Source organism: Orcinus orca, chromosome 12 (genome assembly GCF_937001465.1).
Source record: "Orcinus orca chromosome 12, mOrcOrc1.1, whole genome shotgun sequence".
Classification (NCBI taxonomy): Eukaryota; Metazoa; Chordata; class Mammalia; order Artiodactyla; family Delphinidae; genus Orcinus; species Orcinus orca.
The window spans coordinates 78,636,740-78,664,603 of NC_064570.1; the positions used below are offsets into that span (position 1 = coordinate 78,636,740).

Below are 27,864 nucleotides of genomic sequence, written 5' to 3' on the forward strand. Positions count from 1 at the left end.
CTCCATAAAGCATCCCTGAGTGACCCCCATCCCTGTCCTACAGCCAGTTCCTCCTCCCGGAACTCTCTTTGTTTCCCTCTATTCATTTGCAAGTTACCATTTGCAGATTCCTGGGGGTTTTCTTAACTACCTTTTCAAACTGTCTAAATTATAAGATTATTAAAATCAGAAGCTATCTAAAACTTTTTTTTCTCACTAGATCACTGGTTTATTGTAAAAAGATATTGAGCGAGATGGAAGAGATGTTTAGGGCAAGGTATCAGGACAGGACCCTCTCTGAGCGCATCCCTGCCCCCCCAAATCGCCACATAGCCACCAACCTAGAAACTCTAAAACTTCTCTTGATCTATTCAACAAGAAGTGACCCTCCTTTCTTTAAAGCAGGGGCCAGAGACTATGACAGGCAGGGAGGCCAAATCCAGTCTCTTTGGAAGGAAGTTTTTATTGGAACGTGACCACCCTGGCTTGATTACCAAGGGGCTGTGGCCGCTTTCATGCTACAACGTCAGAGTCACACAGTTGTGACTGAGACCATATGGCCCTCAAAGCTAAAAATATATACTATCTAGCCCTTTGCAGACAAAGTTTGCCAACACCTGTTTTAAATCCCTACAGGAATGTGTTCATGACACTGATTTATCCTGCCTTGAATTACAGTTATGTGTATATTTTCTTGTCACCATCACAAACACTGTGACTCCAGGGTAGAGACTGGGTCCTTCTTAGGTCTGTAAGCCCCATTTATTGACTCAGTCAATAAATGTTAATTCAGTATTCTCTCAAAAAATTGAGTAGATTAGTTGATACTTTTTAATGCTACATCTTTGCTAGGACTAAAATCAGTCATTATAAAAATCAAATTGAAATTGAAATTTTTTGACTACCATCTAATTCCTTCAATTAATTTATAAAAACTTCAATGTCGCAATTCAAATCTAACTTGAATTACTTATTAAATATATTTTGAGGAAAAATTTTTTGGAAACTACTTTTTTAAATAAATTAGATAAAGGTCATTTGGAAACAATTCTGTGTGCCTCATATACCTAAAGGGGAAAAGTAATCTACCTACCTTGGGCTTAAATTTTTTGAAAAGCATTGAAAGTACTATTTCCCATTCTGTCTCACTAAACTGAACTTACTGCTTTAGACAATTAATAAATATGCCAACTTACAGTGGCTGTGAAGTTGAGAGATGGCTTTAAGACAGTAGCATAATCAAAAAATTCAATGATGTAATCGTGTTGCTTGAAAAATACATTGGAGCTTGCATTTCTTGAGATACCTGTTTTGGAAATTGCACCATTTAGAAAGTAAAAGTAATATATTACCAACAGCTTCTATCCACCAAATCTCTCCACCTGAGCTACTTCCCAAAGGGGTTAGGATATCAGGACACAAAAGGCTCTTTGGCTTGGCCACAAAGAGGACCGTACATGTCCTCTGTGGATCCCTTCTGAGCACCATTAGTGTCCCCCAATCAATGACATGTGCACCAGAGATCAGGCCACTGACAGAATAGTCTTTTTGCACTTTCGGGGATTGGTGAAAGCCATTAAAAAGTAGCAACCGAAAGATCCAAGTAATTAACCTTTATTTTATTATTAAAAGAGAAAACTGTCTAGGAGCAGGTGAGATTTCAGAAGATGTTATTTAAAAAAAAAAAAAAAAGGAGGATGGTTAGTCAGCTGAAAAGGTAGCCCTTCCGTGTAGTTTTCAGTTTGGAAAAAAAAAAAAAAATAGAGATGGAAAAAATTATAAATACCTATCACAGGTGGTTGAGGTACATCCTTTCAAAGAAAATAAGGTTCCCCTTCATCACGAAAACATTCTGCAAGTTAGACTAATAGTCATGACAATCTCAGCATTAACTAGCATCCTTGGGCAACAGTGCCCTCAAATGAACGTACCGATTAGAATAAGAGATGACAGAGCAGCACAACAGAAATAGCTTTACCTTCACTTCGAAGTCTACAAACCTGTAAGTGATTCTGTCACTGTGGCTAAAATTTCTACCGGCCCGGGAGAAGACAGATTCATGTGTTCAGAAAGGCCATCCGAAAAATCCATTACCTTTTTCATCTCTTCATCGTTAAAAGAGAAGTTTGCAGATCCATTTATCTGTTTTGTTAAAAAATGTTTCAATGTCATTCTTCACTTTAGCACTTCAAATTTTAGAAATAAAACCCAAACTAAGTCACAACGATACAATGGTTCTATTTCTACTTTAATCATTTTTTTAAAAAAGGGTAAATTCTCATTTGTTCAATGATAGAAAGCTCTTGATTATCTTATGCTCAACTTTTGGTTAATTCAGTATAAAATCTGATTTCTAGAGAAAGTACACTTACAGTTTTTCCCCATTACAAGTTATAAGATATCTGCAAAAGTTACCTTAAATGTTTTTGTAATATTTTTCTTCACACCCCAAAAGGATAAAGGTAAAAATGTAAGTGTTAGGTCTCCTTTCACTGGCTTCCCATATGTATACCTGAAAAATAATACACGAGGCCTAACTTAAAAGAATTATATTAAAAACATACTCTTACTACAAATTTCTAAAACTAAAACATAGTTAGGAATGTGCTTAATAAATGGTGATCCTTGATATTAAGTCTCCAAAATGAGAAGACTTTTAACTACAATACCTCAAAAACAGTTCATAATACACACTTTACCCAGCCTCTGGAGACTCCAGAGAAAATCTGATCATAATTGGAAGTGACAGTTTCCCATCAAAAGATTTTTAAAAGATTATGAAAATCTTTTATTCTTAGAAATCTGGACTGGCCCATTAACTGCATGCCCAGGAGACACTGTAGCTTTTGAATATTTTTAAATGTTAGTTGAAGTTGCATTCGCCGTGGCGAATTTTATTTATTTTAATGAGGTGGGAATAGTGAGCAGACGTTCACATCAAAGCTAATAAACAAATGCAGATTTTTATTCATCTCAGTTAAAGATTTCAAAACTAAAATGAGCGTGTTAACCTTGTTCTCCAGGAAATTTCCAGTAATCTTCTGCACATTAACTATGCCTTCATGGGACAGATGGCTACTAGCAAAAGTAACCAAAATTGTTATCATCTACTCACAGAGATGACCATAATAGCTAATACAAATAAATATTTAAAATCATATCTATAACTTAATAACAACCGTCCAAGTGATAAGACAACAGAATTCATCTCTCAAAGTACACCCAAAGAACAACTGGATTTCAAGTCCTACTCTTTACCCCCAATTCCATGACAAGACCAAAACTATTGCCCATACACCTTAATTTGGTTCACTCAAAGTAACAGGCTTTTGATTGCATACGGAGGACTCTGCTTCGCTACACACAGCTTGAAACTGAAATCTTAGGAGTTACGTTGCTTATCCATTTGTTCTTTCAATAAGCATTTATTGGAAGCCCACTCCATGACTGGCACTGTGCTAGGCACCCAGGTGCGGTAGTAACCACGACACAGACGCAACCTCAAAAGGGTGGAATAGCCATGTTTTTAGTGCTTTGAGAGCTATAAGGATAGAGGGTTAGGGGCAAGCAGCCACGCCTTGAAATTGCCTATGTAAAGGCCTCTTGGTCAGAAAAAGCATTCTGCATTCTTGGAAGCACAAGTAAGATCTGGGAGGAGACTTTGGGAGGGTAGATGAGGGGCTGGGTGAGGTGTTTCAAAAGACATGAAGCTAGAAAAGAACTCTGTAAGATACACTAAAAATTTTGAACTTCACCCTCAAGGCAATGGTCTGAAAGAAGAAGGCAGAAGGGGGTGTGGGGGGGGCGGTTAGGATGAGGTGGAGAAGAAAGAGAGAAGGCGGAGAAGGCCAACAAGAAGAGGAAACAACAAGACGTCTGGATCCAAAGTAGAGGGAAGATTGGATGTGGTAAAAATAGAGGCAGGAAAAAGTTTTAAGAAACTACAACCGTAGCTGAAGAGGTGACATTCCTGAATCAAGGAGGTGGCGGTGGAGAAAGGTAGATGGATTATTTGAGAGATATTAAGGAGAGAGACCCAACAGCACTGGAGGTTGACCGGCTATGGGGATTGAGGGAGTCAGACAAGCACAGCTGACTTCAGCTAAAGAGAGGGTGCTGCAGTCCACCCAAGAGAGGGATGCAGAGAACCAGGTTTGGGGAAGACGACTGATTAAAATATCTGTGGGATATCCAGTGGGCGATGTGCAGTGGGCAGCGAGACATGGAGATCTGACTGTCAAGCTAGAAATGTGGGCTGGCGATACGGATTTAGGTTTCATCAAATTATAAACAGCAGAAGCCCTGGCCATGGAGAAGAAAACTCCGAGTAAATGTGTAAAAAGAGAAAAGAGAGCCAAAGATGGAACTCTAAGGAGCAAGAACGTTTACAATGTGATCAGAAGAGAGTTGTCTGCAAAGAGTCTCAAAGGAGCAGACTAAGGGAAAGGAGAAAAACCAGAAAGGAAATGGGAGAGGACAGCAATGTCCGATGCTGCAAAGGGAGAAAAAAGTTGTAAAAGCGTAAGAAAGTACACACAAGGCTAAGCAAGAAGGAGGTCTTTGTGCCGTGGTGAAAGCAGTTTCCATATCACGGTGAGCGAGAAAGGAAGAACGCAGGGGGCTAAAGAACGAACAGGATGTGAAGAAGTGTTTCAAGGCAGCTCCAACTCTTCAAAGAGGTGAGAGACAGGGCAGCAGCTAGGAGGAGGCATGAAGGTCAGGGAGGGCTCGTTTCCTTTAATGACAGAAACGTTTGAATGCAGAGATAAACAGCAAAAGGTTAAAGATACCAAATGGAAGAAATCAAGACCCAGGTGAGAGGGGAAGTGGGCCTGGGATTCTCCCGACAGAGGAGTGAATCCAAGGCCCAACTGGAAGGATCAGCCTGAAGGGAGGAGAGACACAGACAGACCCTCACCATCATCACTTCTATCTTTTCCAGGACACGGTATTTATAGAATAGGTCTCTACAGATCTTTAGAGACTGATAAAAGACCTTGCTAGTCAAAAGATTTCCTGAATCTGTTGCAAAGTTGTAAATTATATCCACAATCTGAATAAAAAAAGACCCTCCTGGGACTTCCCTGGTGGCGCAGTGGCTGAGAGTCCGCCTGCCGATGCAGGGGACACGGGTTCGTGCCCCGGTCCGGGAGGATCCCACATGCCGCGGAGCGGCTGGGCCCGTGAGCCATGGCCGCTGCGCCTGCGCGTCCGGAGCCTGTGCTCCGCAATGGGAGAGGCCACACCGGTGAGAGGCCCGCGTACCGCAAAAAAAAAAAAAAAAAAAAAAAAAAAAGACCCTCTTGAAATGCACTGATAGGCCCAGAACTCATGAACGCTGGGGTGGAGGAGGCCTCTGGGGAAAGGGTCTCGGCCCTGTCGGGATCTGCTCATCTGAATTCACACACAAGATCTGCGCTGCCCTGGGACAGAACCGCCTTACTTTGCTCCCAAAGCAGACATCATCCCTAGGCAACTGAAACCTGAAGGAAGAAGATTTAATAGGAAGGAAATACTCGGAACGGACTACAGGCAGACCTCGTTTTATTGTGCTTTGCACAGTAAACACACAGATACTGTGTTTTTTACAAATTGAAGGTTTGTGGCAATCTTGCAATGAGCAAGTCTATTGATGCCCTTTTTCCAAGGGCATTTGCTCACTTCATGTCTCTGTAACCCATTTTGGTAATTCTCACAATATTTCAAGTTTTTTCATTACTATTGTATTTGCTGTGGTGATCTGTGATCAGCAATCTTTGAGTTTACTATTGCAAAAAAAATTACAGTTCACTAAAGGCTCAGATGATGGTGAGCCTTTTTTAGGAATAAAGTATTTTCTAATCATTGTAGGTACATTGGTTTTTTAGACATAACGCTATGGAAGCCGAACAGGACCCTGTGGGATTCCTGGGCACAAAAGCCTTTCTGTGTTGCCTTCACTGAGTTCCAAAGGACAGGTTCAAACAGTCGCTAATCGGGGAAGGGAGGGGATGCAGAGACAAGGGAGGAGCGGTCAGGAAACAGTAGTGCAGCCTTGGGGCAGGGTCCTGGTTCCCCAGCAAAGGATACACATAACAGTATCTTTGAGCTCTTCTGCAGAACTCAAACCCCCAGCAAATGGAAGATGTTAAGTCCTCGATGAAGCACGCTTCATTCCAGAGAAGGTCACGGTTCGTCCATCATCACCTGATGCCAGATGATCCCTGCATTGAAGGAAGGCAAGCCCTGCATGCCCCCTGGTCCTTTTCAGCAACCCCACCCCTTGACTATAAAACTCCTCACCAACGCCCCTGGGTTCGGACACACAGTTCTGAGGGCCCACTGTGACCCCCTTTGCCTGGCAAAGGAATAAAGCTATCCTTTTTTACTTCACCCATAACTCTGTCTCCGAGAATTAATTCGGTGTCGGGGCCCAGAGGCCGGATTCGGCCTTACTATTGCACACTTAATAGACTACAATCTAGAATAAAATAACTTCTATACACATCGGGAAACCGAAAAAACTTCACGTGACTCTCTTTACTGCAATATTTTCTTTATGGCGGTGGCCTGGGACTGAACCCACAATCTCCAAGGTGTGCCTGTACTATGAGAACTAGCCATGTCTGAGAACTTTAATTGGCAACAATTGTCTCACTACCTAGAACAGACAAACCAAACGCTAAGATGGGCTTTCTGATGTGTCTAGGCTAACGTCCCCAGTCACTTAATCAAACACTCTAGGTGTCAAGGTGAAGGTATTTCATAGGTGTGATTAAAGTCTATAGTCGGTTGATTTTAAGTAGAGGAGATTATCCTAGATCATCTGATCAGCCTGATCTAATCAGTTGAAAAGCCTTAATGCAGAGCTGAGAATTCCCTAAAGAGGAAGAAATTCTGCCTGTGAACAGAAACGTCAGCCCGTACCTGAGAGCTCTAGCTGCCCTTCCTGACAACCTGCCTAACAGATTTTGGATTTCCCTAGTTAGTCCCCCCAGTCAAATAAGCCAACTCCTTGCAGTAAATCTCTTAATATATGCCTCCTGCTGCTTCTACTTCTCTGGCTATAGCTCGACTGATACACATACTAAAGAAAATGATGAGAACACAACCTGTTGAGCCCTAAAGAACTGCCTGGGGACCGTCACAATTGCCATGTCATTCTCAGCCATTAGCATCTCAAAGGGGCTCCACAAATGAGAATCAGGATGAAACTGCGGGGTTGGTGGGAAGAGGCTGTCAATGTTGTTGCTTCAGGGGATCCACACCCCCTGAAAATGGACAATAAATTTCCTAGAGAGTTACCAAAGTTTAAGAACCACTGTTTTAACTGGTTGTGCTAAATCCCTGGCACACCCCTGAAAACTAAAAACAGAAAAAAAGAAGGTATCCACTTTCAACCTAATCCATGTGGACATGGATGGTTTATGCGGATTTGAAGTCACTAAGTTTTGTAAGCGTTAGTCAAAGACCTCAAAATAAAACGCAGACAGAATGCTTGACCTTCAGCTAAGATCAAGGGCAGGAAAATAATTATGACAAAGCGGGCATTTATGTCTTTTCCAAACCATAAATTCAGCCACAGAACTCAAATTCACGTTGTAAGCTACCTCTTAGTTGAACTAGCTTGGTATACAAATGGTAGACACATTTTTGCCTTTATGTCACATGGGTGTCACATGATTTGTTTGCCAAAAGAATCTAAAGCAGGAGTCCTCAGACGTTTTGGTGCGTGGACTCACTGCCCATCGACCGCCACTGCCACAAACCCTCACCAGGAGAGGAATATTGCGATGAGTGGTGAGATGGGGTCCAGTGTTTACCAGCTATTACAAATAAATTCTGAAGCTAAATACATTTCACAAACCAAAGTACAGATATTGACACATCAAAAATAAATGCTACAGGGCTTCCCTGGTGGCGCAGTGGTTGAGAGGCCGCCTGCCGATGCAGGGGACACGGGTTCGTGCCCCGGTCCGGGAAGATCCCACACGCCGCGGAGCGGCTGGGCCCGTGAGCCATGGCCGCTGAGCCTGCGCGTCCGGAGCCTGTGCTCCGCGACGGGAGAGGCCACGACAGTGAGAGGCCCGCGTACCACAAAAATAAATAAATAAATAGATTTAAAAAAATAAATGCTACAAGACACACCCATCCTGGGGAAGGAAAGGCAAGCACCTCTCCATAAGGGCTGCGGAGGTCACGGGGAGTGTGCTGAGGTTTACTGGGGCCCACAGCAAGACATTCTCTGGTTGGAAGAGGCGCAAGTGACACCAAGGAGGGACAGCTGAGCAGGGAAAGGGCACCGCGATGCTCCATCAGGTCCTGTCCCCTTAGAGGATTAAGTCAGCACCCAGCCGCAGGCTGCTCTCCTGAGGAGGCCTACTCCAGGCCAACTCCAACCCACTGACAGGTCCCGGCCAAGGAGGGACGTGCGTCACAGGTGTCACCGCATCCAAGTCCTCGCAAACCCCGGGGGATGGGGAGGGACAAAAAATTGTTTAAAAATTTAAAATGCTACAAGAAATCGGTCCTGGAATTACTCGAGGGCACTCCCAGCCTATATGTTTGAGAGCCAGTGGTCTGGGACTCTGAAGACGCTTTTTGCCTCAGCAAAACAAAATGCTGTGATGTTCCAGCCATTGGATCAAAATCATGAAAGCCACTAGACGGCAGTTACACGGGGCGGGGCTGGAAGTCCCCTGTGTCCAAATGCTGAAACGGATGATGAAGGTGGATCACTGACTCACCTGTGAATTGCAATAAGGCAACCAAAGCCCTCCCCCACGTCTCAAGCTCCATTAGAGACAGCTGAATGAGGACTAAATAAAGCTTTTCTTCAATCTGGTACAATCTATCAGGTAAATCCCTTGACTAGCCTTAGAAAGACACTAGCCTGTGGGGAATATTTTAGGACTGGATCAGCTTGGAAGCAGAGACATGGGTGCAAAGACCTGGGCAGACATGTTCCGTGCTTAATTATTTATTATAAACATTTGTTTCCTGCCCATTGGGGTATTGTAATAAGCAACACATTGTGCTAATGTTCTGGAGCATATAATGAGCTCTTTGTCATACAGTTTCGGAACAGTTTAAGGTCATAGAAAGCAATATGATACTTACTTTGCTGTGACGGTACCATTTAAACTCACAGAATTTAAAGAACAGTATAATGGTGTCTGCAAAGTGACTTCAAATTTTGGTAATACTGGAAAAGAAAAGCAAGGATATTTTAAACAATCCACTTACCTCTCATTTTACAACTTAACAAACTAGAGAACAGAACTGCTCTAAAGGAGTTGATAAATGGTGCCATTTGCACTTAGATTCACTAGGCTAAAAGTACACATTAACAACATACAGATAAAAGTACTTCATTCCACTCAAAATCAGAAACCCTACAAGGCTGGTAACTAGACAGCGATGGGGACGGGGGAATTGCTATGGACACTCGGGCCTGTGAAACCTCCCACCGGTAGAATCTAAACTGTATCCACATGCAAAGCCATCTGAGTGCTAGCAGGCCAGGGTTTTCACTCACCTGTCACCCACCAATGGGCACTTACTGCTTGTTAAAATACTTCCACATCACTCGGTAAATAGCTACTTCTGAGCAGCCCCTTCCCTAGGACTTTTTTCCAATTTGGTTACGAAAAGCACATTCTGAGACCCTAAGACTCTCCTTTTTCTTCAGGGTGACACACATGCAGTCACAGAGAATCCATGTCCTTTGAGACCATCAAAGGTAAATGTGGTGACAGTCTAACGCGACGGATTACTACGAAGTTGTGTCCTAGGATTTCTAGTTAATAACTAAGATAGGGCTACAAAGTAATGATGCTTTTCTTGTGCAACAGGTACTGGTTCCTGAAGGTAACCCTAAAATTAGAAACCCCTACTTTGGTTGGCTTTATATAATTAGGCTATGAAATATTTTATAAATAATATTATTTAATATAAAGCACCTCACTGGAGTAAAAAGAAATTTCATTTCCTTCCAATCTATAGAAATATTCCTCTTCTCTAACCTCACTGACCCATGAAATAGACCCATCTCATAACAGGGCATCTCACCATTCAATTAACGCAAGAGAAGAATCAAGACGACCGATAAGTCAGCAGAGCAGGACAGACCTCCAGCTCCAGGCGAAAGACCCCTGGAGTGCCGAGATGCTCTGAGGCCCGAGACCACTCCAGGACTCTGACCCTCCGCCAAGGTCCTGGCCACTCAGAGGTAGAATTTTCTTAGACCAAGGAAATTAAAATGTCCCCTCCTCAAACATCACAGGTCGGCAATCAATTGCCCCTCCACTACATACCCCCTTCAACAACACACAGCCACCCAGCACCGCCTCTGTGTGAAATAAAAACAGCCTGTAGAAGCCTCAGCCACCTCTGATGTATTCCTCTAGATCGGGGCTGTCCAAAAGAAACAAGATCTGAGCCACATGGTGTAGTTTTAAATTTCTAGTAGCCACATTTAAACAGGAAAAAGAAGCAGGTGAAATTAATTTTTGTAATATTTTTACCTAAACCATATATCTAAAAGATTATCATTTCAGTATGTAATCAATATAAATAATTATTATTAATGAGCTATTTTTCTTTCTTTTTTTATACCGTCTTCAAAATTTGGCATTCTACATGCTTAGAGCACATCTCCATTTAGACCAGCCACGTTTCAAGCGTTCAGCAGCCAACATGGTGAGTGACCCCTGAACCGGACAACACAGCTCCAGATTGGGAGTCAGTAAACAATGACCAGCATGAGCTAAGAATGGGTTTTGCATTTCCAATTGGTTGGAAACGATCAAAAGAAGACTATTTCACGACATGGGAAAATTATATGAAATCCAAATTTCCACGTCCATAAATAAAACTGCATTGGATCACAACCACTTTCACTTACATACTGTCTATGGCTGCTTCGTGCTACAACCGCAAAGTTCAGTAGTTAAGACAGAGCCGTGTGGCCCACAGAGCATAAAGTTTTACTATCTGGCAATTAACAGGAAAAAGCTCTGCTGCTCCCCGTTCTAGGTGATCATGAGGCTGAGCTGTGACAGTGCTGTATGGGATTCATGGACCAGAGCCACAAAGGGGCAAGCAAACGACTTTCCAGAATTTCTACTGTCTGAATGAGACACAATCTCAAAAAGTAACACAAATCAGATGAAAAAGCTTGTGTGCAACCTCAAAACAGCTGTTCAAAGTACAACTAATTGTGGGGTCCTATGCCTTCACTCTCCGATTTCCTTCCTCTCCATCCACCAACAAAACACTGGGGTCGCACGTTGCTTACATCTACGTGTTTCCAAATGCGATATTACAAATGGGGCACCTGCAGGAAGAGGATTTACCCAAGTTAAACCCTGTCTTCACCAGTGCTGACCAAGTGAAAGATATGGGAAATGACTGTGGTTATGCTTTAAAAGAAAACACCGTACAAAATTTTAAATATGTTATGATCACAACAAAGTAGAAAAACAGAATAACTATACATACAAAGAGCAGGATAATGGGACTACGGCCAATCTTATTCCTACTTTACTCTTTATAAAGAAAAATGCTCAGACCTATAGGAAATACTAGGATTTTACCTGGTAAAAATCCACTGGGATTTTTACTTTAAATAATACATCTCTTAGAAATTTCTCTTATCTATCTCTGTGGAAAGTAATAAATGTGTTTTCCATCAAAATAAGTTGAAGAACTCTTACCATATTCTGAAACCTGAAATGACTGATAATATGTCTGGTCCTATTGGGAAGAAGAAGAAAAAGACAAGAAAATATATGAGTTCTTATTTAATTACTTTGCTTGCTGGCTTACCTCACAAAAACATTTAGGAAACATTTTTAATTACATTTATAATTATTTAACGAACGAAACAATTTATTTCAACTTTGTAGAAGTTTATTTTCAGTTATCTGCAACATGCAGTCTGTGAATTTCATGAGTTTTTCTTAACAATCCACTAACGTAACAAGGTGACCTGTCTCTTTAATTCACTGCAGGTCATTGAAACAAACCGCTTAACCTGACTTCCCTCATTTGTGAAATGAGAACAAGATTAAATTAGATAATTTAGGAATTTATCAAGCAAGGGTAGCACATGTCAAACTAACAGGAAATGACTTCAAATTTGGTTTGTCTATCCCTATCAAAGCAAACCAATGAAGAATATATAAAATAGTCAAGAATGCAAAATCATCATGGACCAACACCCTTTATCTTCCTAATTCCTTGAAGTATTTTCTACTGTAACCCTTAAATCAGTACACTTTACCCTATTTTTTTTTTTTTTTTTTTTTGCAGTACGCGGGCCTCTCACTGTTGTGGCCTCTCCCGTTGCAGAGCACAGGCTCCGGACGCGCAGGCTCAGCGGCCATGGCTCACGGGCCCAGCCGCTCTGTGGCATGTGGGATCTTCCCGGACCGGGGCACGAACCCGCGCCCCCCGCATCGGCAGGCGGACTCTCAACCAGTGCGCCACCAGGGAAGCCCACTCTACCCTATTTTAACAGATACTGTTAATTATTTCCTTTTCCAGTGTCAACAAGAAAACGTGTGGCCTAGAATATCTTTTTTTCTCCAACTCCTCATATTTCTAATTCTCCGTTCCTAATCATACGTAACACATTAAATAGAACCACTTCAAGATAGCTAAGAAATTCCACCAATGAAATGTGTATTCCAATTCTGATTCCCTGTTTATCAAAGCAAATACACAGATGCAGCTACAAGATATTGGCTTTTTTTCTAAATCATATTTTTTAACCTAAAGTAACTGTACATCACCTAAACTAACATGATAGTATAAATCAACTATACCTCAATAAAAAGTAAATAAAATTTTAATAAATAAACTGTACACCAGCAAACTATTTTTTAATCCTAAAAGAAGGATACAGTTCATTTCAAAGTATAAGACAAATATAACTACTTATATGCCAACAAAATAATTGTCTAAAACCTGGCTTCAGTGTTGGCATTTAAAGTAGATCCCAAAGTATTGGCCCAAACCATCAAGCGCCTCCTTGGGACTTCCCTGGTGGCCCGGGTTCGATCCCTGGTCAGGGAACCAGATCCCACATGAATGCCACAACTAAGGAGCCCACCTGCCACAACTAAGACCCGGTGCAACCAAGTAAATAAATAATAATTAAAAAAATAAAAATAAAAAATTAAATAAATAAATAAATAAAGTAGATCCCAAAGAAACTGTGTTGATCAGTCTTTAAGAATCTCCACATTTGTCACTTCTATCTTAAAGTGTTTTCATGTCATAGAAAGGAATGTTATAAATTACATGTCTTTGATTCATTTATAAGTTCTGATTTGTCATCCTCAAAAACTAAATCAAGAAGGCAATCTACCTTTAATACCTGTTTTACTGATAACGTAAGAATTCTAGTCGTGGGACTTCCCTGGTGGTCCAGTGGTTAAGAATCTGCCTTCCAATGCAGGGGACGCAGGTTCAATCCCTGGTCGGGGAGCTAAGATCCCACATGCCACAGGGCAAGTAAGCCCATGCACCGCAACTACTGAGCCTGCGTGCTCTGGAGCCCATGCATGACAACAAAAAGATGCCGCAACTAAGACCCGACGCAACCCAATGAATAAATACATAAAAATAAAATAAATATCAAGAAAAGAATTCTAGTCTTTAAATTACTTTTTGCTTTACAAGTGAGGTAAAGCACAGGTAAGGCTGTGGAATAAGCAATTTAACAACGATGATGTCTGTTCCTCAAGTTAAGTTCATACAGCAAACACCAAGTGAGTACTACATGTAAAACACCACGTGAGGCTCTGTAAAGGTTAATTACAGTTCTCAGCATCAGAAGTTCAGTCTAGAGAGGGAGCAGACACAGTCCAGTGCAATACTGCAAGGCTGACAGTGCCCTGGAGTTTCATGCACTGTGCTCCTTCTCTCACTCTCCCCTATACTTGACTTACACACACTTCCACCTCTGCCCATCTTCCAAGACTTGGCTCAAATATTACTGCTTCTCTGGATCCCCAATTGAAAAGTAACCTCTATGCCTCCATGCACTTTCGTCCTCCTTTCTTTGTCACTTTTCACCCTGTATCCTGAATATTTAGGTACATGGCTTATCTTGCTGCAAGTTCTTTGAGAGCCAGGTCCATGTTACACCGCGGTTTTATCCTTCATAGTTTATCCCTTGAGTTGCCAACCTAACAGACTGCCTGATACCAAAAAAGTTCTCAAATAACATGTATTAGACTGAATAAAAAGTGCTAGCTTTGGCAAACGTGGAAAATCAACTAATTTGTTTGGGCCTCCTTTCAACAGCCTTGAAACCAACTTTTAGGCAATTATTTAACAAACAAGTAGTTGCATTAGTTTACATTTGAAATAAAATTCTCCCTTCCTGCCTCCTACATTACCCGTCATCCCTGACAATTCCTGGATTTTCCATCTCTCTGGTTAGTCTCCTCCCCTTCATTCAGTCTGTAAACACTGTCACATCTTCTGTTCTCCTGGTACTCTTATCTTTCTGACTTGTTGCGTTAACGGTCCTTTCTTTTCTGATCTTGAAATGTTGGCCCTTCGCATCCTGAACCCAATGCTCTTGATAAGTGAGCTCATCAACGCTCATGGTGTTAACTGTCATCTCCACGCTAAACACTCCTAAACCTTTATCTCTGGCCATCCCTCAAGCTGGAGATTCAGACTCAAATCTGCCTTCGGGACACCTCCACCTGAATGTTCTACAGAACATCCTGGACTCCTTTATCTGGGTTCAGCCTCCACCAGGGACCTTTTCTTGATCGCCTCTCCCCGTGCTGGGTTAGAGCCCCTTCTCTCCCATAATACCCTGTGTATCACTCTATCACTTTACTTAACACAGTATACTATAATTATCTGCTTTGTGCCCATCACCGGAAACAGACTATGAAGTCATTGGGGGCACAGCACCTAATTCAACATGCTTTCAAGGTTTGTTGAATGAATGTATGTATTAATGAATGAACGCATTGAATTTTGTCCCCGGGCTGGTTCTGATACCGGAGGCTTATCACATTAGCCTCAGTTATTGTACAGCATCTCCTGCAAGAAACTGAAATAACCTTCAGACTACCCTGAGGAGGCATAGCCACTTGTCAAGTGACCCATGGTTTAAGTTAACTAAGTAAGGAGGCCATTGGACTGATGGGGCTCTCACGCTGTGGGCGCCCTATGTAAACAAACCAGGATCTAAGCCTGTGGATGCCTCACGGTTATGAAATCGAAATGCTAAGGACAACCAGTCAGAAACAGTCACCTAGGCTTTAAGCTATGGTCAACCTATGATTTCCTTTCTTTGCTTCCACCTTTTCTCTATAAAGTCTCTCCACCTCTTGTCTGAGGGGACTCTCCAACCACTTCCAGCTTGGCACTGCCAATGCCAATCGATTTCTCCTCAAATAAACTCAAATTTTTTTAATATGCTTCAGTATATCTTTTGAGATTTTGAGGTTTCCAGCGTGGTCTTTGGGAGACTGTAAGGTTTTTGAGAAAGCAGGATAAAAAAGCCCATGAAGAGATCAAGGGTTTGGTCTTAGATATGAAGAATTGTATCTTTTCTGTAAAAGAAAAGGATAAGCATGAGATGGGTGCAGGCAAGATAGATCTGTAAATGTGGCAGAGAAATTTAAAGAAACTCCTATCTGATGACATGTGTTTTCTTTACAAAGTAGAAAGGGAGATTATCTACTGAGAGTGAGGATGGAGAAACCAGAATCTCCCCAGAAGATAGCATTCTCCTGAATCCCTTCCCTCATTAGAAAGAATCACAAATATTCCGGTACCCATCAAGACTGGAGCTAAACATCCGAAGAATTGAAGTTGTTCTGTACCCGATAATTACTCATAGTGAGAGGACTTGGGAAGAATGGATCTAACCAACAACAAAGACACAGACTATATTGTCTGTGACACAGGGCTCCAGGTGGAAGGAGCCTGGTGCAGGCATCCTATACCACAAGCACATTCACACCCTAAGAAGTTTGACCATTTGCAGCACCAAATACATTATGCTGTACAAGGGACAAACTGGTTTCCTTAGTAGAAAAGTACGAACAGAAGCATGCTCTCTTTAAAAACAAACAAAAATCACTCATTTAACCCTCTCTGTTGCTACTGAAAGTGCAAAGAATTGAGGTCTTCAAAGACATGCAACATGACCAGCTTTCTTAGGCACCAAATTCAAGCAAGAGGAAAAAGCAGAAGTGTAGCTACAGCTTTGTACTGAATGGGAAAGGCACCCTTGAGGCAAACTAATTCCATGTGCTGCTCATTTCTCCTTTTCTTACTCCACCCAGCGCCTCAGTACTCATTTCAGGCTCCACCTTGGTACCCAGTGTGCTGCCGCCAGCAGTTGGAGTCCAGTGAGTTACAGATCTCCTCTGTGTCACTGACAAGGAAGCATCATACAGGACTACACACACATCACATGAGTAGCAAGTTGCTGCCTTTGAGGTTGTACAATAATAAGATAAAATAATTGGATCCACTGCATAAAGGGTATCCAGGACATCTCTGTACTTTCTGTGAACCTACCTCAAACAAAAAGTTCTTTTAAAAATTAATCTTCTTACAGATTCACAGACATAGAAAGTAAAATTATTGTTACCATAGGGGAAAATGGGGGGGATAAATTAGGAGTTCATGATTAACAGATACACACTACTATATATAAAATAGATAAACAACAAGGACCTACTATATAGCACAGGGAAATATATTCAATATTTTGTCATAGCCTATAATGGAAAAGAATCTGCAAAAATGGATATATATGTATACATAACTGAATCACTGTGCTGACACCTGAAACAAACACAGCATTGTAAATCAACTATACTTCAATTTAAAAAAAGAGATGCAACTCTAAAAAGAAAAAATTAAAGTCATAGAACTAAAACAAAAAATTAATCTTATGGCTCATAATACCAAGATTATACAGTCTGCCAGGTGACAGCGAGCTAATCCTTAGTAAATACACTAATGGATACTACATAGTTCCCTACCAGGCAACGCATATGCTGTAACATGAGTCTCCTAGGCTCAAACCCTCAATTCAAAGTCCTGGCTGTTGTGTTCAGAATCTGAGACATTTTGAAAACAATGCAATGTATGAGGGAGCGACACGTGTGGCAACCGAAAATCATGTGACAGAGGTGGGCACCCTCCCCACCAATGCATCCAGACAGCCCTGTTGACATCTATGTTCAACCAAAAAAGTGACTGTCTTGAAAGAGCAATTGCAGCACATATTAAATAATTTAACGTTCTAGAGCTGAAAAGTATCAGGAAATCTAGCTTCTAGCCCTGACCCTACCATAACACCACCTGAGCCCAACCAGGTCACTAAGATTCTTCCTCCATCAAAGGAGGAGATGAGTCTGGGTTACCTCTAAGATCCTCTCCAGCACCAAAACCCTGTGAGATGCGCTGATGGACTTCTCAGACTCCCCATTTCACCGATGATCAGGACACGCTAAAATCCGATACCAAAGTTTTCTGACTGAAGAGAGGGGTCGGTAAGGGACATGTGAAAGGAAGGGCAGCCCTAGGGTAGCTTCTGGAGGGAAAGAACAAGACAAGGAACTCCTGACATATATTAGCTTGGAGCCAGAATTTAATTAAATGCGCGCCCCCAGGGACTGACAATTAGCAGATCAAACGACCCAATAAAGTCACAGGAATAATACGGCACAAAACTTGTGCGTGCATCTTGAATTTCACAAGAGACCAGGATATTCAGTTCTTGACCGAAATCTTTTTTAATCTTCAAAGTCAGAAAGTCCAGAATATTAATCCAAAAGACCTGTTTCCTACTGGCTCACAGGTGCCCCAAGTACACAGCTATATATTGCACGTAACCTCAGAATGAAAATATATGAACATATCTCTACTAAGTTGTAGTCTCATATAGAAGACTGGGACTATAGGTCATAGAGCGTCACAAAGGATAAAATGACCAGTAGCAACAGTCTAGGAGAAACTGTTCAATCACTCCATTCACTCATTCTTTCATCCCACAAGCATAACTGAGTTCCTACAACAGGACAGAATAAATGTGGAAATTAATCACACAGAACTCTTGTCTTACAGATGCACCCCAAGTGCCCATCAACAGATGACTGGCTTAAGAAGATGTGATGTGTGTGTGTGTGTGTGTGTGTGTGTATAAAATGGAATACTACTTAGCTGTAAAAAAGAATGAAATTCCATTTTCAGTAACGTGGATGGACCTAGAGAATATTATGCTTAGTGAACTAGGTCAGAGAAAGATAAATACTATGATATCACTCGTATGTGGAATCTGAAAAATAATACAAATGAATCTGTATACAAAACAGAAACACACTCACAGACATAGAAAACAAACTTATGGCTACCAAAGGGGAAAGGTGGAGGGGGGAGGGATAAATTAGGAGTATGGGATTAACAGACACAAACTACTATACACAAAATAGACAAGCAGGGCTTCCCTGGTGGCGCAGTGGTTGAGAGTCCGCCTCCCAATGCAGGGGACACGGGTTCGTGCCCCGGTCCAGGAGGATCCCACGTGCCGCGGAGTGGCTGGGCCCGTGAGCCGTGGCCGCTGAGCCTGCGCGTCCGGAGCCTGTGCTCCGCAGCAGGAGAGGCCACAGCAGTGAGAGGCCCACGTACCGCACAAAAAAAAAAAAAAAAAAAAAATAGACAAGCAAGAAGGATTTACTGTATATCACAGGAAATTTTACCCAATATCTTGAAATAACCTATAATGAAATATAATCTGAAAAAAAGACAAATCACTATGCTGCACACCCTAAATTAACACAGTATTATAAATCAACTATACTTCAATTAAAAAGAAAGAACTTGAGTCTTCCAGGAACTCACAGTCTAATAAGTAAGGCAGTCATATTCTGTTAAGCTACACTAATCACGGTTTGGAAAGATGAAACGAATTCTGGAAATTGATGGCGGTGATGTTTGTACAACAATGTGAATGTATTTGATGCTACTGAACTACACACTTAAAAACGGCTAAGACGGTAAATTTCATGTATACCTTAACACACCGAAAAAGGAAAGAAAAGCCTACACGGATCAGTAAGTGCTGTAGAGGTGCTGGGTAGAAGGACCTATGGAAGAACGGAGAATGAAGTGCTAGCCTCCACCAGCTGACATGCTCTGAAAAATCCAAATTCTAAAACTAACTCCTCCTTCCTTTCTTCACTGCACATGCAAGCAAGAACTTACGGTCTTTCCCCCCAAAAGCAGCCTTCTTTCAAGCAGAGGCTAGCAAAAGGATTTTGGAAGCCACATCCACGTTCCAGAGAAGATGCACTGTTTGCTGACCTGTCACAGGCGGCTCCATGCTCTGTTCAGCCGTCATCACCTGCCAGGGGATCACCAGATGCCACTTGTGGAGCGTTCCAAGCTCAAGAACTGTCCAAACGAATGTGTGCTCTTTTGCAAAGGACGATGGCTTCAGAAAAACCCTGACAGCAGAAGCAAACTGACCAGGGAACAGCTGAGCAGAAAGATAGATAAGGAGCATCTGAAAGGCTACAAAAAGCCACGCAGTGCCCCTCTACCTGACATTCCACAACAACTAGCTCAGGAGAAAGGAGACGTCATCGTTACAAACAAAGGAACAATTCAGTGCAGACTGCCTCTGAACTACACAACAATTTTACACCCACAAACTAGCACACAGGGCTCCGCAAAAGTCATCTCAGGCCTCGGGGCTATCACGCTTTCTACCTTCTATTTCTCGTCTGCCAGCCCAACACTGGCCTAAGATCAAAACAAGGGCTGAGAAACTGCGGTCAGCTGCAGCCAGAAGAGACTGAGAGGTCGTCTGGTTCAGGGGTTCCTACGCAGGCTGTGTACCCAGATCTCCAGAAGGGCTGCTGTAAAAATTGAGACCGTGACCCCAAATCTGCTTTAGAAAGTCTAGGCTGCCAGGGGGCCGTGCGGAGCTACTCACCTAGAGGGGTCAAGTAAGCAGCTCCGTCTCACCACCAGGGAGTTCCAAGAACGAATCAGGGGCGTGCCTTTTCCACTACCCACCACCGCCTCTCACTGGAAGAGACAGAACCCGAAGATGCCTAGCTGTGGGCACACAGCAGCACTTCTCAAATCGTGGTCCTGAAAACAAATAGGATTTCCTAGAGTGCTAATGTAAAATGCAAACTCCTGGGTCGCTGCCTGCGATACTGACTTGCCGTCTGGGGGCGGGGCGCTGGGCTGCGCAACTTGAACGAGAGCTGCCATCGGCGGGTTCCCAGGCACACGGCTGCGTGGGAACCACGGCTAAGTCCCAGCAGCGGGAGCTGTACCAGCCACTCTGGGAGGAAAGACACGCTGTCTGCTCCCAAGGAAGGAAGGTGCAGGGCTGCGATATCCAGAAGCAGGGCTCTCTCAGTGCTCTTCCTTCGGGTCCTCAGAGGAATGTGACACCGATGCTTGAGTCGCCCAGAGACCTGAAACTCTGGGCCAGCCAAGGCTGCCCAAGGGAGAGGGCAGTGTCGTAAGATCCCTCCTGCCTCCTGGGAGCCTGGTGCTCAGACACCGGCGCCAGCCTCTCTTTTAAAGAACCTCTAAAACTGCCTTCTAGTAACCTGGAATACAATTTACAATCAAAGACGCCAGAAAATTTGCAACTAAATCCGGAATATACACACAACAGAAGATGCGTCAGCCTTAAAAAGGGAAGGAAATTCTGACGCGTGCTATAACCTGGATGAGCCTTGAAGACGTTAAACTAAGTGGAATAAAGTCACAAAAAGACATACACTCTATGAGTCCACTTCTATGAGGTACTTAGAGTCGTCAAAATCATACAGACAGAAAGTAGAACGATGGGCGCCGGGGACGTGAGGGCAGGGCTGGAAGGAGGGAAACGCGCAGTTATTGCTTCATAGGTACAGAGTTTCCGTTTTGCAAGATGAAAAGAGTTCTGGAGATGGATGGTGCACAACACTGTTGCAAAACATTGTGAATGTATTTAATACCACTGAACTGTACACTTTAAAATAGTTAAGACAGTAAATCTCCTGTTATGTATATTTTACCACAATTTTAAAAAATAGGGAGGAAAAAAAAAACATTTGCAACTATTTGGGAGAACCAAGGATACCAGTCAAGAGATAAGGCAACTAGAGAAATACTACAAAAAACGAAAATACAAGCGATGCCTGACTTTTAAAACAAATCATCTTCCCAAGGTGTATTTGTAAGATGATTATCAACTTAGAGCACATTTCCCCGCTTGACCTATAACAACTCTGTAAAACACGTGTCTGTGGAGGGGTATTATGGCTAAAATAAACCCCTTCCCTCTGCAGGGAGGGTCTGGTGCTCCAGAAAGTTAAGGGAGAACTGATGGAAAAGGGCCTGGAGACGTGGAAGGGACCAAAGTGTGGGAGAGCCGGCAGGGACGGTAATTGTCCCCAAAGCAGCAAAGAATAAGTCCCATCCGATGCAATCATATAGATTAAGTATATGCATAAATAGCACACAAAAAAGTCAGAGTTCTTACTAAATTTTACTAACTTTAAGAGGGCTTAAAAATAATAATCATCAAGACTTGCTTTATAATAATGCCACTCTGATTACCTGCGTGTCACTACAAATCAAAGCTCTGGTAAGTCCTGTATACATTGTCCTTCAGTAGTAATACTAAAATCAGGCCATATTTTTTCTAGAGACAAAATGGGATTTCAAAACAGTCTCCTGAAAATAATTATTTTCCCCTCCCTAAAATTTATACTAAGCATGGTCACTGCCTTGGGAAAATAAAAATATGGTCCATAATGGTGGATAGTTTAAATGATAAATATATTTCCTCCATAATAATTATTCACAGCTAAAAGGAAAAGAGTTTAATAATAAGCAATATAGAGTCCTTGAATGCTGTGCAGGAGTCAAGGAAAGATAAACCAGAGACCAAGGCTGGATGCAGTTTGCTTGTCATAACATTTCTTTGACTATACTGACCTCTGGTGGCCATGGGAGGAGTCTTTTTTTTTTTTAATAACGGGGCTTATTTTCCCTTAGTTGTGTGCCTTCACATTGTATCACATAGGGAGGCTCGTTTTACAATGTATATGTATATTAAATCATCACATTGTACACTTTAAATATCTTACAATTTTATTTGTCAATTATATCTCAGTAAAGCTGGAAGGAAAAAACATGATATCACCACTAATAAGTTCCTGATCAATATGCCTGTCTTCAAAAAGATAAAGATGTTTGGGGCTTCCCTAGTGGCGCAGTGGTTGAGAGTCCGCCTGCCGATGCAGGGGACACGGGTTCGTGCCCCGGTCCGGGAAGATCCCACATGCCGCGGAGCGGCTGGGCCCGTGAGCCATGGTCGCTGAGCCTGCGCGTCCGGAGCCTGTGCTCCGCAACGGGAGAGGCCACAACAGTGAGAGGCCCGCGTACCGAAAAAAAAAAAAAAAGTGATCAAGAGACTGGCACAACATTGTAAATCAACTATACTTCAATAAAAATATATATATTTTAAAAAAAGATAAAGATGTTTATAGAATGTGGAAAAGGGGACATTATATTTAGTTCAAGACCAATGACTATGGTATAGCTTTCACGCATTCATTTAACAAGTACTGACTTCTACCTTGTGCAAAGAACCGTGCTAAGTCTCCAAAACACAGGGGAACAAGACTCTGCCTACCGACCTCATACGGACTCTGCGTATCAGGTTCTGCCAATCAAGCGACAGGAATGGACCAAGAGAAGCACAGTGTGCTACGCAAACGTCCAGAGGCGCTAGGCCATCAAAGATAATGCCTGAGGACAAAAGCAAGGAGCTAGAAAAACAGCAGAAAAACGGGGTTCCAGGCAGAGGGAGCAGCCTGCGTGGAAGGCTCTGGGACAGGACGGACTGGCGAGTTTAAGAAACTTAAGGAATAATATATCTAAAGCATAGAGTTCAAGGGTAAGGGTGGCCCTTAACAAGGCCAAAGAGGTGGGCAAGGACCAGATTTTGTGAATTTTTTTTAATTTTTCAAGCACTTGAATTTCCTTAAGCGCATTTATCTTTTTTCCTATTAAAGCAATAGGACAGGTCAAGCCCACAAACTACTACATGAGAAATCCGGTAATTCTTTCACCCTGCAGTCTCACATCTCCCAGCCTTTCTCCACTATTCTAGTCTCCTCTCTCCCCTGGTACATATTCTGTGTACCACTCACTGAACAAAGGAATCCCAGAGAGGCTGCTACCCACAAGGCTGAGACCTGGTCACTGTGCAGAGGTGGCCTCGGAATGGGCCAGCGATGGACATCTGACCCGGTGACCCATCCGCGGGCTGCCAGCCACCCATGCAGAGGCTTGCTTGTAGTACTCTGAGGACATGGTTATTAGGCTAAGCCAGTGCGCTCAGTCCAGATCTGGACCAGAGAACACCCTAGAGGCTGGAGAGAAGCGAGGGGAATGGGGCCGACCACAAGGACAGAGGAAGCCGCTGGCCCCAAAGCACAGGCGCTCATGCTGACAACAGACCATCTTTATCCCCAGGCGGCCTGAGTGAGACTCGCTCCTTGGAGGCACCTGACGGGCCTCACTGACTGAGCGCCTCACAAGTCCTCTGCTATTGCACCACCTCGTGTTCTTCTGTCACCCTTGCGTCACTTAACTTTGTCATAATTGTCACCTCCCCACAATAGTCTTTGAAGACAGAGATCAGATGTTAGGCTTCCTGGTATCCTATCACCGCACTGTAAGCCCTCAACACATATTTGATGGAGGATGGTAGATGGAGGGATGGACGGGGGGATGGATGAATGGATAGATGGATGGATGGATGGACAAACAGCTGATTCCTGGGGAAATGATAATGAAATCAAAACGTGGGAACAGAGAATAGTCCTAACTCCTTAAAACTCACAACATGCCTCCTAATCTGCAGCTCCCAGCATCCTCGACGTGCTCCAATCCCTCCGTTCTCCCCAGTCCCCAGACCCCAGGGCTCTCCTCCACCTTCCCTGCCTCGACACAAACCCTCCTCTCTCCTACGTCTCACAAATACCTACTTTGTCCGCCTTTCCTACAAGCTCCAATGTCTGGTCCCCCCGGCGTTCATCACCCCCGCTCTCAGCCCCCATAACTCCTTGTACGCTTTCTCACTTCCTCTGTGGCACAAACTCTCCACGAGCCCAGCGTGATCCTCGTCTTCATGCAGACGCTCAAAAAACATGTGCTAAGGGGACCTAGTTCTGCTTTTAAAATGTGGCCCCCGAAAATGCTAACTAAAGGAACATTTTTTAAGTTTTAATTTATTAGGTACTTGGTACTTTTATCTTACCTCAGGCCACCCGCTAATGAATGACTAAGTGGCTCTCGAAGGAGGAGGGAGAGGACATTTTTCGAAGGGGACACTTGGTGACATCTGGAGACATCTCTGGTTGTCACGATTTGGAGGGAGGGGGCAGCTGCTACTGGCATTTAGTGGGTTAAGGTCAGAGATGCTGCTAAACGGCCCACACTGCACAGGACATCCCCGCAGCAAAGAATTTTTTACCGTAATGTCAAAAGTGAGAAGCCCTGTTCTAATAGAATTTTTAAAGCTCTCATGTATATACATTTTAATAAATTCCAAAAAAAAATTAGAAATATTCAATGAATCTTCAAACACCACAGAGTGATGCACCAGAGAAAACCCGAGGCAGAGACACGGAGGGCGTTCTAGTGCCCCTGCCCTGTTAGACCTCGGAGCCATGGGAGCTGGCAGCAAATACAGGAAGTAAGCGGGGGAGCTGGGCAGAACGAAGCATAGGGGAGCAGAAGACTGATGTAGCTGTTACGGTCACTAGAGTTTTGTTGTTGTTTTTGCTTTTGCTTTTAACATCTTTATTGGACTATAACTGCTTTACAATGGTGTGTTAGTTTCTGCTGTATAACACAGTGAATCAGCTATATGTATACATATATCCCCATATCTCTTTCCTCTTGTGTCTCCCTCCCACCCTCCCTATCCCACCCCTCCAGGTGGTCACAAAGCACCGAGCTGATCTCCCTGTGCTATGAGGCTGCTTCCCACCAGCTGTCTGTTTTACATTTGGTAGTGTATATATGTCCATGCCACTCTGCCACTTTGTCCCAGCTTACCCTTACCCTCCCCGTGTCCTCAAGTCCATTCTCTACGTCTGTGTCTTTATTCCTGTCCCGCCCCTAGGTTCGTCAGAACCTTTTTTTTTTTTTAGATTCCGTATATATGTGTTAGCATATGGTATTTGTTTTTCTCTTTCTGACTTACTTCACTCTGTGTGACAGACACTAGGTCCATCCACCTCACTACAAATAACTCAATTTCATTTCTTTTTATGGCTGAGTAATATTCCATTATATATATGTGCCACATCTTCTTTATCCATTCATCTGTCAATGGACACTTAGGTTGCTTCCATGTCCTGGCTATTGTAAATAGTGCTGCAATGAACATTGTGGTACATGACTCTTTTTGAATTATGGTTTTCTCAGGGTATATGCCCAGTATTGGGATTGCTGGATCATATGGTAATTCCATTTTTAGTTTTTTAAGGAACCTCCATACTGTTCTCCATAGTGGCTGTATCAATTTACATTCCCACCAACAGTGCAAGAGGCTTCCCTTTTCTCCACACCCTCTCCAGCATTTATTGTTTGTAGATTTTTTGATGATGGCCATTCTGACCAGTGTGAGGTGATACCTCATTGTGGTTTTGATTTGCATTTCTCTAATGATTAGCGAAGTTGAGCATTCTTTCATGTGTTTGTTGGCTGCATGAGCTGCTTGTATATTTGGGAGATTAATCCTCTGTCCGTTGATTCGTTTGCAAATATTTTCTCCCATTTTGAGGGTTGTGTCTTCATCTTGTTTATGGTTTCCTTTGCTGTGCAAAAGCTTTTAAGTTTCATTAGGTCCCATTTGTTTATTTTTGGTTTTATTTCCATTACTCTAGGAGGTGGGTCAAAAAGCATCTTGCTGTGATTTATGTCATAGAGTGTTCTGCCTATGTTTTCCTCTAAGAGTTTTATAGTGTCTGGCCTTATGAAATTAGAACACTCCCTAACACCATATACAAAAATAAACTCAAAATGGATTAAAGACCTAAAGGTCACTAGAGTTTTTAAAACAAAGATAAAGTAGGTTAGACCAATCTCTCATCAGAAGTCATTACTCTGAGACATAAGATTTGCCAAATAATTGCTATGTACTCATTACTTAGTTTTAAAATACTCAATGTGTGCAATAACTAAATACAATAAATATTTAATCAGCTTTATACTAAAATGTGAAATGTCTTAACCTTCAAACGTTGCATTATATAAAAAGACAACAATGATTAAAACTCTAATATGTTATAACACAGGCTAACCCATTGCTAACAAAAGTAAGTTAAAAATAAAACCACTTAAATTATCGAGATACTCAGATTAATGTTTTTCTGTTCACTAAATAAATGACTTCAGAGATATTTTCCCCACCGGACCTATTTAAAACATTTTAACATTCCCCCTCAAAATATATTTATACTCACATTCACTTGAACTTGGATGGACCAGTCACCAAGCATTGGATGGGAAGATAACTGGAAAGTTTTGGAAACGACTCCAAGATCACTTTGTTCTGACAGCCACTGTTGGATCAAATTTGACTTGGGATCCTACAACAAAAACCATGCATGTTAACGACATAAAACCCCCCGTCTGATGTGGGTCCAACCTAGTTACGAATACGGCCCTGCAGTCCTCCCAGGCACATGCAAAGTGCGGGACAGAGGGAGTTCTTGGAAAATGTCAGCTCTATACTACCAAAGACGATGAATAAAAATTACTTCTTTTCTCATATTCTCCTGAGGGCATCTTTACTCTGCTCCACCTTTTAAATCTTGGCACGTACTTCCTTCTACATGAAACACTACAACGTGTACCTCACCAGACCTATGCTGCTGCTGGTGGTGTCGCTGAGAGAAAACCCCGCTGTAGGGATAGCAGGCCCCTGTATCAAAGGCACTCTGCCTTATCACCACCACTCACACGTCATTCAGTCACTAGGATTCCCCTACAGCACAGGATTATCCTCCCATTACAGCTGAGAAAACGGGCGCCCAGAGGGGTTAGGTAAGCCCTCGACCATAAACAGCTGGTCCAATATCACAGCACCAACACATGATGGAACTCAGGATTCAAACCCATGTGTCTTTTGACTCAACAAAAGTTGTGTCATGGGGGTGCTTAACCAAGGGGATGCATGAAGAACACCTGAGTCTTCCCAGGCTCTCCCAGAGCACGCTGCCTCCATCCAATCCCATCCCAGCCCTGTCAACTCTGTCCCTTTAACATCTCACGTCCAGCCACCATTTTCTAACTATCGCAACTAACCTCTCTCCTCCAGTCTTGCCCCTCCAATACATCTTCCCCACTGCCAAACACAAACCTGTGGCTGGGGCAAAGTGGCTGAAACACCAGACACCGTTCCTGGCAGATTACAAGCGATGAGCAAACACTCGCTATGACCAGTGTATCAGACCACCAGGTGACGATGGCTTCTGTTTGCCGGCAGAATGAGATCTACACTCGTCTGCGTAGTTTACAAGACTTAGTCAGCGGACCCCATCTACATTTCTACGCACATCTTCCTCCAAACATACAGACTTGTTTGCAGTTCGCCCCAAACGCCCATGCACCTGGGCCTCTACCATTGCTGCATTGAAGGCCCTTCCTTCCTTGTCCAGACGGTGAAATAAGCTCCAACTTCCTGCCTTCTACACGTGCCTCCAAGAGGCAGAAGTGGCCACTCCCTGGAGAAACCCCAATGCGCCCGGAGATTACCCCCCTAACATGTACTACTGTTTAAGGTTATCATTTGTTATCTGGGTTTTTTGGTGTTTT

The 27,864-nt window shown here is 42.8% G+C and overlaps 1 protein-coding gene across 4 annotated transcripts in view; it reads right to left on the reverse strand.

Annotated features, from left to right (window-relative positions):
* The window catches only part of CD109 (CD109 molecule), a 138,011-nt gene that overhangs the window by 57,830 nt on the left and 52,317 nt on the right, over nucleotides 1–27,864 (reverse strand). For all 4 annotated transcript variants that reach the window (XM_033428617.2, XM_049695428.1, XM_033428620.2 and 1 more), the window contains 6 exons: nucleotides 26,511–26,636; nucleotides 11,676–11,715; nucleotides 9,079–9,163; nucleotides 2,395–2,491; nucleotides 1,980–2,121; nucleotides 1,176–1,285 (listed from right to left, as the gene is read on the reverse strand). In XM_033428617.2, the coding sequence (XP_033284508.2) occupies nucleotides 1,176–1,285; nucleotides 1,980–2,121; nucleotides 2,395–2,491; nucleotides 9,079–9,163; nucleotides 11,676–11,715; nucleotides 26,511–26,636 (600 nt within the window). The remainder of the gene's footprint in view (nucleotides 1–1,175; nucleotides 1,286–1,979; nucleotides 2,122–2,394; nucleotides 2,492–9,078; nucleotides 9,164–11,675; nucleotides 11,716–26,510; nucleotides 26,637–27,864) is intronic.